Source organism: Podarcis raffonei, chromosome 11 (assembly GCF_027172205.1).
Source record: "Podarcis raffonei isolate rPodRaf1 chromosome 11, rPodRaf1.pri, whole genome shotgun sequence".
Taxonomy (NCBI): domain Eukaryota; kingdom Metazoa; phylum Chordata; class Lepidosauria; order Squamata; family Lacertidae; genus Podarcis; species Podarcis raffonei.
Genome location: NC_070612.1, coordinates 19,173,894 through 19,189,586, shown reverse-complemented (window position 1 = coordinate 19,189,586; position 15,693 = coordinate 19,173,894). Strand labels below are relative to the sequence as shown.

Below are 15,693 nucleotides of genomic sequence, written 5' to 3'. Positions count from 1 at the left end.
TTGCTCGCGACGGCGCAGCGGCAACCCATCAAGATAAACCACGGGCAGAGTGAGTCCGTGGCCGTGGGACCCGGCGGGCACCTGGAGCGACCCCGAAATCACAAAAGGAACCCCGTAAGGGGCTCCGGAGTGAAGGAGGGGGAGCGGTGCTGTGGGTTCATCGCTCTTTCTGCGGAGGCGAAGCCGCGCGGCTGTCACGGATGAGCGCTGACCTTTCTTCCAAGAAACATCGGGCTGAAACATCAAACCCGTGAGTAAGGACCTAAGATTCTACAAATCAAATCGGAAAATTTGGCTAAAAACGGGAGACGAGAAAGAGGAAGTCCGTCTTCCGACACTGCTTTCAAGATCAAAGCAGACGGTCTAAAGAGCGGAAAGCGCTGTGAACAGGGAAGCTTTGAAGCTTTAAATCGGGACTTTCGTGCACATTTGAATTTTACTTTTAAAGAATAAATACAGCATAAAATTGACCTGGAGCGGACACCCCAAGGGCAAGGGAAGACTCTAACCCCAAATTCCCGGGTGGCCGGGTAAAGTTGTTTAAACTGCGGAACTGTTGCAAGCTTCCAGATACTTTTGTAACTGGATAGTGTAATTTTGAGCTCACCTAGCTGAAGTGGATACAATTGCAGGCACCTTGCTGGAACTTTGTTATATGTTTAAAAGGGCTCTGCAGGACCTTTCTTTTAGCGTGCTGGAACTAATTTGCTTTTAAAATTGTTTTTAAAGTTGGAACAAAGAGACTTTAATTGCGGAAAGTTACCTTCTTCTTACTAAAACTTTGGTGGCACTCCCCCTAGAGGACATTGGGAATATAGAGGCCTGGGAAAGTTTCTCTGTTTACCTTCTCTCAATAGACTGTTTTTAATTCTGGACTTGCCTTTCCCATGGGATTACAACACTTGACCTTGAACGTTGACTGATGAGTGGCACAGGAAAGACAAGAGCAGCCAAAGCTAAGGAAGCTAAGGAGAAAGAGAAAGCAAAAAAGCAAGCACAGCTTTTGCAAACAACTTTAACTCAGGGACGTAGATTATCAGTTCCAGCTGTGCTTGCGACACAAAAAGTAGAAACCGAAAAGCCTGAAAAATCTGAAGAGGAAGATATGGCAGCAGGAGGAGCTGAGGCAGTACTGAAACAAGTTTTGGAACAATTGTCAGCAATAAATCAAAAAATTGATAACCAATCAACAAAAATTGACCAAGCAACATCCTCGATCCAGAAATTGACAGATCAGGTTTCCCAACATACCCAAGCAATTGAAAAATTGCAAGGAGCAACAGAAGAGAATCGTAAACTGGCAGGGGAAGCCGTTCAAATTGCAACATCAGCTAAAAAAGAAGTCGAGGAAGTTAAAGCGGAAGTCAAGCCTCTTCATAAACAGATAGGGGACCAACAAACCTATCTCTCGTTGGTGGAATTGAAAAATCGCGAGACCAACCTCAGACTAAGGGCAGTCCCAGAAATTGAACAAGAAGATTTGAAAGGACTTTTGACAACAGAGTTTACAAAGTTCTGGGACTTAAAAGAAGAAATTGATTTCAAAATTGTATCGGCTTTTCGGTTGGGAAGATTAGTAAGAAAAGATAGATCCAGAGACTGCTTAATAGCTTTGAGATCAAGGGAGGAGAGAGACAAAATACTAGGCCTACACTTCAAAAACTCAATTGTGATACAAGAGAAAAGGGTGGAAATTTACCGAGATATTCCTAAACAGTTATTGGACTTGAGAGCCACCTACTCAGATTTGGCTAAGTTGCTGAGACTCAACACAATTCCTTACAGGTGGGAGTTCCCACAAGGGCTATCATTCACTTACAAACAGAAGAAGGTTAAAATAAGATCATCAGAGGACTTACAAAAGTTCCAGCACGATCACGGAGAAGACCTCCAAAAAGAAGCAGCAGCTAATTGGCCTATACCCAACCCAGGTGGAGCAATACCTGCACCTTCGGAACCAGAGGAGAAAGAAGATACACCGCTCTAGGTGTAGCAGAATAGTTCAGGATGTCTCTGCGGCTACTCAGTTGGAATATAAATGGCGTAAATTCCCCGGAGAAAAGAAGGAGGTTATTTCACATATTGAAGAAAGAACAATTGGACATTATTTGCCTACAAGAAACCCATGTGACCAGGCTCCACAGGAAGGTTTTGGTAAATAAAAGATTAGGCCAAGAATTTATTTCGTCTGACAAAGTAAAGAAAAGAGGAGTGGTGATCTACGCTAAGGAGAGCCTGATACCCAAATTTCTATTTAAGGATGAACAAGGAAGAATTTTGGCAATTGAAATTCAAACCCAAGGAGAAAAAATATTGATATTAGGAATTTATGCCCCAAATGACGGGAAATCAGAATTTTTCAAGAAGCTGCATGAGACGTTGCTGGACTATCTGGATTATGCTAACATCATAATGATGGGAGATATGAATGGAGTGGTGTCTACACATATGGATAAGTCTTACAACCAAAACTTAACATCAGACGGCAGACTGCCCAAAACTTTTTTCGAACTGACTGACAATCTGGATTTGATCGACATATGGAGGACAAAGAACCCCCTAGGTAAAGAAGGAACTTTTTTCTCTGAGGCCCACCTGTCTTGGTCAAGGATCGACCAAATCTGGACCTCCAGGGGGCTGGCACCCAAGACTAAAAAGGTGGAAATCTGCCCAAAAACATGCTCCGACCACAACGCCTTGAAAATAGAACTTAGATTAACTCAACCCGGTTCCTTCAGATGGAGAATGAATGACACACTACTAAGAGATCAAGAGATTGTGAAAAAGGCCCAAAAAACATTAAAGGACTATTTTGAGATAAATCTGAATACTACAGTTGAAAAAAGAACGATCTGGGACGCAAGCAAAGCTTTTATGAGAGGGTTTCTGATACAACAGAATTCAATCAAGAAAAAACTCTGGAACGGAAAGAAGGACAAAATATTGGAGAAAATACACCAAGGAGAAAAAAAACTGAGAACCAAACCAAAGTCCAAGGAGGTGCTGAGAGAAATTAAATTCCACCAAGCAGAATACTCAAAATTGATTAATCAGGAGATTGAATGGAAAATAAAACAGATGAAGCAAAGATCTTTTGAATCAGCAAATAAATGTGGAAAGCTGCTAGCTTGGCAGCTGAAAAAAAGACAAAAGCTAAACACGATAACAAATCTAGAGATTGATGGAAGGATCGTACAGAAACCAGAAGAAATTAGGAGGTGCTTCCACAGATACTTCAAAGAACTGTATGCACAGGGGCCCCAGAAAGAATCAGAGATAGATCAATTTCTAAAGATAAATGGACTATCAAAAATAACTCAAGATAAAAGATCAATCTTGAACTCTACAATAACCTCACAGGAAATTGAAGGTGCCATTCAGAATATGCAACTAGGCAAATCTCCAGGCCCGGATGGACTTACCTCCAAATATTACAAGGTTCTGAAGGACTATTTGATACAACCTTTGTTGGAGGTATGTAACCAGATTATGGATGGGAAGAGGGCACCAGAAACGTGGAAAGAAGCCTTCATCACATTGATACCTAAGTCAGAATCTGAAAAGACTCAGCTTAAAAACTACCGTCCCATCTCACTCCTAAATGTGGATTACAAAATATTTGCAGACATTTTGGCAAATAGACTTAAAAAAGTCTTAAATGAAGTAATTCATAAAGACCAAGCTGGCTTTCTCCCTGGTAGACATTTATATGAGAACACTAGAAACATCATTGACATTTTAGAACTTTTGCAGACTAACAGGAACACAAGGGCGGTGTTAATCTTTATTGATGCGGAGAAAGCATTTGACAACATATCTTGGATGTTTATGAAGAAGAACTTGGAAGGGATGGGAGTGGGACGGGGGTTTGAGAATGGATTACATGCAATCTATTCAGAACAAAAAGCTAAATTAATAGTGAACAATGTGGTGACGGAGGAATTTAAAATTGAAAAAGGGACACGACAAGGGTGCCCTCTATCCCCTCTGTTATTTATTTCAGTCCTGGAGGTGCTATTGAATATGATCAGAGAGGACCGGTTGGTACAAGGGATAGAGGTCGGAGTGAAACAATATAAACTGAAAGCTTTTGCAGATGACCTAGTTTTGACACTGCAGGAGCCAGAATCCAGTACAAAAAGAGTTCTCGAACTTATATCTGAATTTGGTCGGGTGGCGGGATTTAGGTTGAATAAACAAAAAACTAAGGTTCTGACCAAAAATTTAACAATTACAGAAACAGAGGGGTTTCAGAGAGAAACAGAACTGAATGTGGTTAAAAAAGTGAAATACCTTGGGATCTATTTGTCCTCCAAGAATTTGAATTTATTTAAGGATAATTATGAGAAATGTTGGTTGGAAGTTAAAAAGGATTTAGAAATTTGGTCAAGATTGAAACTTTCCTTGTTGGGAAGAATTGCAGCTATAAAAATGAATGTGTTGCCGAAAATGTTATTTTTGTTTCAAACCTTACAGATCGTGGACAGAGTGGATTGCTTTGGAAAATGGCAGAAGGATATATCTAGATTTATCTGGCAGGGCAAAAAGCCCCGAATAAAGTTTAAAATATTAACAGATTCGAAAGAAAGAGGGGGGTATGCCCTGCCGGACTTGAGGTTGTATTATGAAGCTGCAGCCTTCTGCTGGCTGAAAGATTGGTTTTTGTTGGAAAACACCGATGTCCTAGATCTGGAAGGTTTTAATAATGCTTTTGGATGGCACGCATACCTATGGTACGACAAGGTTAAAGCACATAAATTGTTTAAAAGCCACATTGTCAGAAAAGCAATTTTTGCAGTCTGGATGAAATATAAAGACTTACTAGAGAGTAAAACTCCGAGGTGGCTATCACCAGTGGAGGCCAAGGCCCGAAAAAGACCCAATATGGAGGCCTATTGGCCGAAATATTGGGAATTGACTGAAAAAATTGGAGACAATTGGAAGTTGCAGAGCCAGGACAAACTAAAAAATAAGGTGCGAGATTGGCTACATTATGCTCAAATTCAAGAGGTTTTCAAAATGGACAAAAAAGTTGGTTTCCAGGTGGAAAAGTCGAAACTAGAGACAGAATTGTTAGAACCAAAGACAAAGCTGTTATCTAGAATGTATAACTTGCTGCTTATGTGGAATTTACAGGATGAGACAGTTAAATCTGCTATGATTAAATGGGCACAGGATGTTGGACACAACATTATGTTTGAAGACTGGGAAAGGTTATGGAACACCGGAATGAAATTCACGGCCAGTACGGCCTTGAAGGAAAACATTATGAAAATGATATACCGGTGGTACATGACCCCAGTCAAGTTAGCTAAGATACATCACCTGTCCGACAATAAATGTTGGAAGTGTAAGGAAGCAGAGGGGACTTTCTTTCACCTCTGGTGGACATGCCCAAAGGTTAAGGCTTTCTGGGAAATGATTTATAATGAGTTGAAAAAGGTATTTAGGTATACCTTTCCCAAGAAACCAGAGGCCTTCCTGTTGGGCATGGTAGACCAGAAAGTGTTAAAGAAGGACAGAACTTTGTTTATGTATGCTAGTACAGCAGCAAGAATACTCATCGCAAAGAACTGGAAGACACAAGATTTACCCACGCTGGAGGAATGGCAGATGCAGTTGATGGACTACATGGAGATAGCTGAACTGACCGGCAGAATCCGAGATTTGGATGTAGAAACAATTGAGGTGGACTGGAAAAAGTTTAAAGACTACTTGCAAAAGTATTACAAACTGTATGAATCTTAAGACGGTGCATGATTTGGAAATGATACGCTTTAGCAATTATGATTAAGTAAATAGTAAACTAAGTGATAAAAGAGAAAAGGAGATAATATGAAATTGAACATGTTACGTTTATTTTAAAGGTATAAAAATTGTGACATAATACATTGAATATAGATACATAACATGTAAAAGTTACAATAAGGTATGACATAAGGTAACAAATTGCTGACATTGTTAATATAAAGAACGCAGAATCGGAAGGGGTGGGGAAGTCCAAGTTGGGATTTTTGTTAAAAAAAAAAAAAATGGTTTCTTGTAAACTCCTTATTTGTTTGTAATGTATAAAATTTGGAAAGAAACGTAATAAAAAATATTATAAAAAAAAAAAAAATAAATCCAAAATGTCTGTGTTCTCAAGAAGCAGCCAGTCTTTCAACCAGCAGAATGCTGCTGATTCATAGTAAAGTTTAAAGTCTGGCAGGGCAAATCCACCCCTTTCCTTTGCATCAGTTAATATCTTGAATTTTATTCTGGGCTTCTTGCCCTGCCAGACAAATCTAGAGATATCTTTCTGCCACTTCTTGAAACAATCCATCTTGTCCACAATTTGCAGTGTTTGAAACAAAAACAACATTCTAGGCAATACATTCATCTTTATAGCTGCAATTCGACCCAACAAGGAAAGCTTCAAATTTGACCAAATTTCTAAGTCTTTTTTCACTTCCGTCCAACATTTTTCATAATTATCTTTAAATAAGTTCCCATTTTTTGCTGTCATGTTAATCCCCAAGTATTTCACTTTCTTGACCACAGTCAAACCTATCTCATTCTGAAACCTCTCTCTTTCAATCGGTGTTAATTTTTTCTCTAAAACCTTGGTTTTTGACTTGTTCAGTTTGAATCCTGCCACTTGACCAAATTCTTGAATTAGTTCTAAAACCCTTTTAGTACTAGATTCTGGCTCCTGTAACATCAATACTAAATCATCTGCAAATGCTCTCAATTTGTACTGTTTGGCTCCGACCTGTATACCTTTAACCAACCGGTCCCTTCTAATCATATTCAGCAGAACCTCCAGGACCGATATAAAAAGCAATGGGGAGATTGGGCACCCCTGTCGTGTCCCTTTTTCTATCTTAAATTCTTCCGTCACCACATTATTTACAATTAATTTAGCCTTTTGTTCAGAATATATTGCACCTATACCGTTTTCAAAACCTTGGCCTACCCCCATCCCCTGTAGGTTCTTTTTCATAAAACTCCAAGAGATATTGTCATAAGCTTTCTCCGTGTCCACAAATATCAGAACTGCTTTAGTGTTTATATTCACTTCTAGTTTTTCCAGGATATCAATTATGTTCCTCAAATTATCAGACAAATGTCTTCCCGGGAGAAAGCCCGCTTGGTCTTTATGAATCTCTTCCATCAATACTTTTTTCAATCTCTTGGCCAAAATGTCAGCAAAAATTTTGTAATCCACATTAAGTAACAATATAGGGCGGTAGTTCTTAAACTGAGTCTTTTCAGTCTCTATTTTCGGTATAAGTGTAATATACGCCTCTTTCCACGACTCTGGTGCCCTCTTCCCTTCCAGAATTTCATTGCAGACTTCCTTCAAAGGTTGTAGTAACCACTCTTTCAAAGATCTATAATATCTAGAAGTCAGCCCATCCGGTCCTGGAGATTTGCCCAATTGCATATTTTGAATGGCACCTTCTACTTCCTGTTCAGATATTTTATAGTTCAACATTAATTTACTTTCTTGGGAGATTTTTTGTAATCCATTTGTTTTCAAAAATCGGTCTATGTCCATTTCTTTCTGTGGCCCTTGTGAGTATAATTGTTTAAAATACCTGTGGAAACAATTTCTAATTTCAATTGGGTTATGTATGTTCTTTCCTTCCACTTCTAAATTTGTAATAGTATTTAATTTTTGTCTTTTTTTCATTTGCCAAGCCAACAATTTCCCACATTTATTAGCTGATTCAAATGTTTTTTGTCTCATTTGTTTAATTTTCCATTCTATTTCCTGATTCATCATTTCCATATATTGTACTTGATATAGTTTTATTTCTCTCAAAATCTCCTGTGACTTTGGTTTTGCCCTCAATTTCTTCTCACTTTCTTTTATTTTCTCCAAAATTTTATCTTTCTTCTCATTTTGACTTCTCTTCTTTATTGCATTCTGTTGTATCAAAAACCCTCTCATAACAGCTTTGCTTGCGTCCCAGATTACTCTTTTTTCTATATTAGTGTTCATATTTATTTCAAAATAATCTCTCAAAGTTTTTTGGGCCTTTTTATACACTTCTTCATCTCCAAATAAGGTGTCATTCATCCTCCATCTGAAGGAGCCAGTTGATATTTGCTTCATCTCCATCCTTACAGCATTATGGTTGGAGCAAGTTTTTGGGCAGATTTCCACTTTCTTTATCTTTGGTGCCATTCCTCTAGTTACCCATATTTGGTCAGTTCTAGTCCATGTCATCTTGGCTTCAGAAAAGAAGGTTCCCTCTCTTCCCAAGGGGTTCTTTGTTCTCCAAATGTCCACTAAGTCCATATTGTCTGTCATCTCAAAAAAAGTTTTTGGTAGTCTACCATCCTTGGTAACTACCTGTCTTTGTGCCTTGTCCATGTTTGTAGATACTACTCCATTCATGTCCCCCATCAAAATCAAATTGTAATCCAAATAGTCCAATAAGGTCTCATGCAACTTTTTAAAAAATTCAGATTTCCCCTCATTCGGTGCATAAATTCCTACAATCAGAAATTTCTCTCCTTGAATCTTCCTTGTTCATCTTTAAAAATTAATTTCAGTAATAGTCTCTCCTTTGCATATATCACAACTCCTCTTTTTTTAACTTTGTCAGATGAGATAAACTCCTGTCCCAATCTCTTATTGATAAGTAGTTTCCTGTGTAACCTTGTTACATGAGTTTCTTGTAGACAAATCAAGTCCAGTTGTTCCATTTTTGGTAAATGAAAAACACTTTTTCTCTTCCGAGGAGAGTTAAGACCGTTGCAATTCCAACTTAAAAGTTGCAGAGCCATGATGGGGTTACTTCGCTTTGCCTCCGACTGCACCAAGTGTCTGTTCTTGTTCTGTCAATAGTGTCTCTTTCTCTGGGCCGTGCAGTCCAAAAGATAGGTTTGCTATATCTAGTATTCCTTTTTCCAGTGCTCTTGGCTCTTCTCTGGATTCCACTTCTTTCTGTAGATCTTCTTCGTGGTCTTTCAGAAACCTGTCTTTGTCGTTTACTGATCTTATTTTTATCTTTCTTCCTTTATATTTAAAGGATAGGCCTTGGGGAAATTCCCACCTAAAGAGAATTCTATTTCTTCTCAACAGGGCAACTAGATCTCCGTAGTTAGGCCTTAAGTCCAAAAGATGTTTTGGAATATCCTTAAATATCTCCACGCTTGAGTCGTCAATTTCCAAGGTCCTTTGATAGTGCAGGTTCAAAATTTTGTCTCTCTCCTCTTTTGTTCGAAGAGTAATCAAGCAGTCCCTCACCTTGTTTCTCCTTTGTCCTCTTCCAAGTCTAAGTGCACTCACTATCTTAAATTCTTACTTCCCCAAGTCCTGTTGCCAAAAATCTGTAAATTCCTGTGTATGAAAGTCAGCCAGATTATCTTTCTCATGTTCTGGTACAGCCCTGATTCTTAAATTTCTTTGTTTCTCTTTCAATTCAATCATGGACAGTGTCAAACCGTGGTCCTCCAATTGCTTATATACTGGTGGTATCTTCTCTTGAGTAGCAGTTGCAATATCTTTTGCTTCTTCAGCTATCTTTCTGGTCGAAGCAGATTCCTGTAATAATTTTTCAATAGACTGTGTATTGGTATTCACCTTCTGTCCCAAATTATTAATGCTTGTAGTATTCAGATCAATTTTAACTGATGCTTCAGCTACTTGTTTATTTGTCTCACCTACCTGCTTAGCTAAGTTTTCCAAGGATTCATTAATTTTTCCAAGTGCATGTGCCAAAACGTCTTCGGACGACATAACTTTTGGTTTGACCTGTGGAGGAGCAGCCCCTGATGTTCCAGATGCTCCAGATGCTGAAGCCCTTTGCTGCTGCACAGTGTCTGTCCGATAGTGTCTGCCAGACCTAGTAGTCTTTTCCTGCGCCAGCTCTAACTTTCCTCTCCCATCTGCCATAACACTCGCATGAGAATCCAAGGCCAATCCCACGGTTGAAAGTTTGTTTCGAAAAGGAATTTTCCTATAACGCAGTTGTTATTGTAGCAGTGTCAAATCTCCTCTAGGGGGACACAGTAACAGCCAGAGCTTGCAACTTTTAAAAACAAATATAGTCCTTATGAGTCCCCCAATTCACTTAAAAACAACAGTTTCAGTCCACTTAAACAGTTACTTTAAAACCAGGAGAAGTTCAGAAACACTGTATCTCTTTTTGCAGAGCTAAGTCAAAAGTCCTCTGCTTACCGATAGGCTTTCCACTGAGCGGCTTTCCTTGTCTAGGGGCAGTCCATTCCCAGGTTTTAGGCAGCGGATTTTAGCTTCCTTTTCCTCTTGTTTTTGCAGGTAAATACACCTCAAACTTTTCCCCCTCCTCTCCTGCAATCTGGAGGGGAGACCGCTTTCCTGATGTTAAGATTTAAGTCTTTTTCCAAAACGTCTTTCCAAGTTTCCGCTTTACAGTCTCTTTGCTTTAATCTGTTTACAAGAAGGGAAGGCAGACTTCCTGTTTATACCTTCCTGCTTCGGTGTCGAATTGACTTATTCTTACTCCTTTTAAATCCAATTTAATCCTACTCACGGGTAGTTGCTTTCAAAGTCCAATTGTCCCAGGAAAAAGTCAGCGCTCTCCGATAACGGCTGTGCGGCTTCACTCCGCGGAAGAAGCAGTCGACTCTCAGCACCGCGCCACTCACCCCGTCCCGCTCTGGAGCCCTTAAAAGGGTCCCTTCACAGATTGGGGGGGGCGCAAATGGTGCCCGCCGAGTCCCCACGTTCACAGGCTTCCCCCACCTGTGATTTTTAAAGGGCCCCCGCTTTGCCGCAGCGGTAAGACCCGATCCCGCGGAGCTGGTCCCTCCGAGACTCAGAGGGAATCCGCCATTAATCGATGGCGCTGACCCGGAAGTCTGATGGCGCTGACTCATTTTTCCAATCTTATGCTTAGTTTGCCTCGTTCCCACTTCAGTCTGCGATTTATTTTTAAGTCTCCATGCAAAATTGTATGGATTTTTATATTCCGTTCTCCTAATACAATCATTTTTGTACGCAAGTTTACCTAATAGACACATTTTTGCAAGCAGTCTTCCTTGATATATTGCATTTTCTACATTATTTTCACTTATCTACACATCTTTGTGCACATTTCTCACATTTCCCCATGCTTCTCCTTCTTTAGTTGAAGAACTGCATTGCAAAATTTGCAAAAGCATGGATTTTGAAAGATAGTTTGTGTTTTTGTTCCTGTATTGGTTTGGGAGGTACACATTATGTAGATTCACATTAAAATGTGAACCAAACAATTCTCTCCCCCATCCTTAGCTAGGATAGACATGAACAGTGGACAATTTGAGAGGGATAAATTTATACTCTAGCCTAGCTACTCAAAGGTAAGTCCCATTGGCTTTCAGGCTATCCCTCCCAGTAAGTATGCATAGGCACACAGTGTTATTTAGTCAGTCAAGTCATTTATCCAACTTATCTGACTGACAAGTTGGCCCTTGCTGCTTTTTGTGACCAACCAAACTTTCTGAAATCTTCCCTTTCTCCAGATTTCATATTATGGCACAGGAGAACAGAGGAGAAGTCCTTGGCAATTCTTTCAATGGAGGCAAATGTACACTTGTGAAAAATAATGATACACGGAAGACATTTCGGGTTCCTGCAAACTTGGAGACTGTCAGCTTTCAGGTACTGATCACAAAATACAAAGCACCAGATCTTGCATACAGAAGCTCTACAATGATTATAAGGCAAATGATATCTTACTTTAGCAACAGAGGACTGGACGTTTTCCAGAAATCTATGTATCTTTAGGCAATATTCATCCTGTTCTATTGGGATTTGAGGCTTGCTAGGTAAGTGGAAGCAGATAGAGCAGGCAAATCAGGACCCTGGACAGTTCCCCACTCTTTGAGCTATGGTAGATGTTGTCGCAGCAAAGGATCTGATCATCTGAAGGCTTTTTGTGGTTCTACCCTCTCTGGGAGTCGTGTAATTTTCCCCCTGCAGTTTCGTGTTCCTGTGTGGCTGTGGAATTGCAGACACTACTGTGGAGTCATCCCCAGAGTCCAAAGATGAAGGGGAAACCATGTTTTTAGGCCAAAATGATGGAGAAAGTGCTGCTGAAGGCTCCCTACCCCCCAAGTGGGGTGACTTTTGGGACATCTGAACCTGAGTCCTCCTTGGTGACATGCTGATCTGGATGTAGGAGACATAATTTTTGAATAGAACTGTGCCTTATATTTATTGTGGGTGCATATCATTAAAAAGGGTGTCTCTGTTTTCCCTCTCCACAGACAGAGAATGAAGAGGACGATGTGGCATCTGATTTTTACAGTGATTTAATTCCTCTAGAGTCTTCTTCCTCTGGAAGCAGCTCTTCCTCTAGCTCAGGCAGACGATCTTCTGGAATCCCATTGCTCTTCTCCAGAAAGACTAAAGTGAAGGTCACATCTTCATCCTCCTTCAGAGAGGCTGTGCAAGCTTCATATAAAAAGGTACTCATGTTTTTGTTCTCTCTTTTTTTCAGTCTCTGTCCACCAGTGCTGACCAGTAGAAGTGGAAAAGGATATGGTTTATTTTCCAGGGAACACAAAACCTTTCCTCTACTGAAGTATCTGTATTGTGGGAAAGCAGAAAATTGTATCATAGGTCTGAAAGTGTTGATCAAAGCAGATTAGTTTAGAGCAGTCCATTCAGATCATTGAAAGGGAATACAGAGACATTATATTTCATATACAGCTTATATGTTTTTTCTTTTTAAATGTCTCCTGATGGGTGAAATTAGACTTTTTCTAAGCCCAATGAAACCACTACAATACAACTGAAATAAGAGTGATCTTTTCTTGTTTAGCAATGTCTGGTGGTGCAGGAAAGACAGATAATATTAGATACATTGCAATCAGGGCTGGGGGAGAAACACTATCATAAAGTTTAAGGCGTGTCTATTGAGAATGTTTCTGTACTGAGATTAAGGTTAGTAGACCTGATTGCATCTGATCAAAAACTTCTATTCATTTGTGTTTGAACAGAGACAATGCTTTTCCTGTTTCAATACAGCTGTTAGTTTCTGCAGCGATGCTGAGATGAATCTATTTTTATCAGGGAAGATCACCACGCTCATTTTGCATACATTTATGCAATTAACCACAGACTGAGCTTTTGCATTCCATTGCTATTTAATACCAACTTTTACACACACACCCTTTCAACAACCATGTGCATTAAATCTGACAACCAAAGATCACTGGAGCAAGTGACGCTTGCAACAAAATGGTGTGATGTATCCTCACTTCCTAGCAGTGGTGTTCCTGTTCAGGGTTCCTGCCACCCAGCCATACCCATCTCCAGGATAATATCAGTGTAAGGAACTCAGGAAGTTGTATTGCATTTCCCTGCCCACCTAATTTTCAGTTTTCTGTTTCCCATCTGACCATCAATGTTCTGTGGCTGCTGAAAATACTCAGCCCTCACTGGGCTGTAATTTTGGGTGTGTGTGTGTGTGTTACTGTTTGTTTTAGGTTTTGTGTACTTCTGCCAAAACTGAAGTCCCCCTGAGAATGCTAATATTCTTGTCTCCGTGACTCCATTTTTGTCAACACTCACCGCCTGAGGTTGCTATCGAAGGCTGTGATGCTGGTTTAGACTTTTGATCTGATCAAGCAAGGCAATTCTTTTCATGCCTTGACAAAAAAACGAAGGGAATTTACTTCCAAACCAATTATATTTATTCTGCACTAGGGAAAGGGGAGAATTTAGATCCGAGTTGCATTTAAAAGCAAACATCCACACTTTTCGAAACAATACAAACAGAGCCGTTTTTTGAAATTTGCACTTGTCTGAATTTTGCAATGCAGTTCCCCAGTCAAGGAATATGTACAAAACTGCATATACTAGGATAAAGTGTGCATATATTGGTGAAAAATAGCAGACTAATATGCATCATAGCAAGGGAGATTGTCCAGTAAAAATATGTATCTTTTTAGAATTTTACACTAAAATGCAGATGAGTTTTCAAGATTATATATATTTTTTAAATGGCAGACTGCTGTGGAAATGTGGAGAACTAGATAAGGATAGGAAAAAATGGCAGAAACCAAAACTGACAGATTCACCCATACCTATTCTGTACAGATATCACTGGTGCTAAATCTAGATGCCTTTTTGCTCTAATATATCTGGCAGCAGTTAAGATGAGACCTAGTGTGGTTCAGGGACTAAAGTGTTGAAGTCGATTTCAGGCAACCTGGTTTTAACTTGCCACTTGACCAGGAAGTTCACTAGATGACCTTGGGCAAATCATGACATCTCAACCTAGCCAACCTCTCAGGGTGGTCATGAGTATAAAATGGGAGGGAGGACCTTTTGCACTGTGGCTTGAATTCTTTAAAGGAAAAATGGCATATAAATGTAATGAGCAAATCTCTCTTTTTTTTCTGGAAAGCATATTCTGCATGGTGAGTTGGTTTTTTTATCATGGTGCAACATTTGTCCTTTCTTTCTAATGTATACTTGTAAATTCTAAATGAATTCATAATAGCCCGTGTTTCAGTAAAAGTGTGGGTGTTATGGGGTATAATATTTATTTTTTTAAATAATTTCTTGGTAAAAGGTAAAGGTAAAGGTAAAGGTACCCCTGCCCGTACGGGCCAGTCTTGACAGACTCTGGGGTTGTGCACCCATCTCACTCAAGAGGCCGGGGGCCAGCGCTGTCCGGAGACACTTCCGGGTCACGTGGCCAGCATGACAAAGCTGCATCTGGCGAGCCAGTGCAGCACACGGAAACGCCGTTTACCTTCACGCCAGAAAGCGGTCCCTATTTATCTACTTGCACCCGGGGGTGCTTTCGAACTGCTAGGTTGGCAGGCGCTGGGACCAAGCAGCGGGAGCGCACCCCGCCGCGGGGATTCGAACCGCCGACCTTTCGATCGGCAAGCCCTAGGTGCTGAGGCTTTTACCCACAGCGCCACCCGCGTCCCTATGTTCTTGGTAGCACTGGTTTAATAAGTAAAAAAATTCTTTTCCTAAGTGAAACAAATATGAACATAATTACTTTAGTGTCTGCAGTGTAGAGATAAGCTTTTCTCTTAAACCAGTTTATTTATTCATTTATATACTGTATAAAATATCACAGTAGAAACAGCGGCCAGGGATTGTAAATGGGAAAAGATTTTAGAAATAAATAAATTGTTGGTGCTGGAGGTAGTGATTTGTCCATTTACTGATAGCATGTAATATATAGAACATTCCAGACAGAATTGTTGCAATTTGCAATAAAAGGAACCAAAAACCAAGAAAGAACTAAAGTTAAGTTTCTTACCAACAAATTCATCACCATAAGATGTGGTGCAGGTGGCTGGTTTTTATTGGTCTTCAAAGGTGAAGAGACATAATCATGGAGGGATAGTACTTTTGGCTGCTATTAGCCATCACTCCCACTTATGGTGAACTCAGATGTTGAGTGCTGACACAAATTCATCCAGAATTGGGCAACTGATAAACTAGAGGTATTAGGGTGTCTGTTTGTGTGTTGGTATGTAGGTATTCACCTGTGATCTGCTCCACTGTATTCACATACCCTCCACCTCTTTGAAGCCCAAATCTGGGACACCATCTTACTGGATACAATCTTCCCCATTTTTTATCATGAGAGCATGGTGGCCATTTTGCTTGCTATGATCTTGCGCAATTTCATACCACAGTTCCCCCCAGGCAAAAAAAACTGCTTTTTTCAAGCATGGAACCCAAAAATGTGTATTTGGGGG

The 15,693-nt window shown here is 40.0% G+C and overlaps 1 protein-coding gene across 2 annotated transcripts in view; it reads left to right on the top strand.

Annotated features, from left to right (window-relative positions):
* LOC128423085 (complement component C6-like) overlaps positions 1-15,693 on the top strand; it is a 42,919-nt gene that overhangs the window by 9,011 nt on the left and 18,215 nt on the right. For both annotated transcript variants that reach the window (XM_053407824.1, XM_053407825.1), the window contains exons 6-7: positions 11,479-11,617; positions 12,226-12,426. In XM_053407824.1, coding sequence (XP_053263799.1) covers positions 11,479-11,617; positions 12,226-12,426 — 340 coding nt within the window. The remainder of the gene's footprint in view (positions 1-11,478; positions 11,618-12,225; positions 12,427-15,693) is intronic.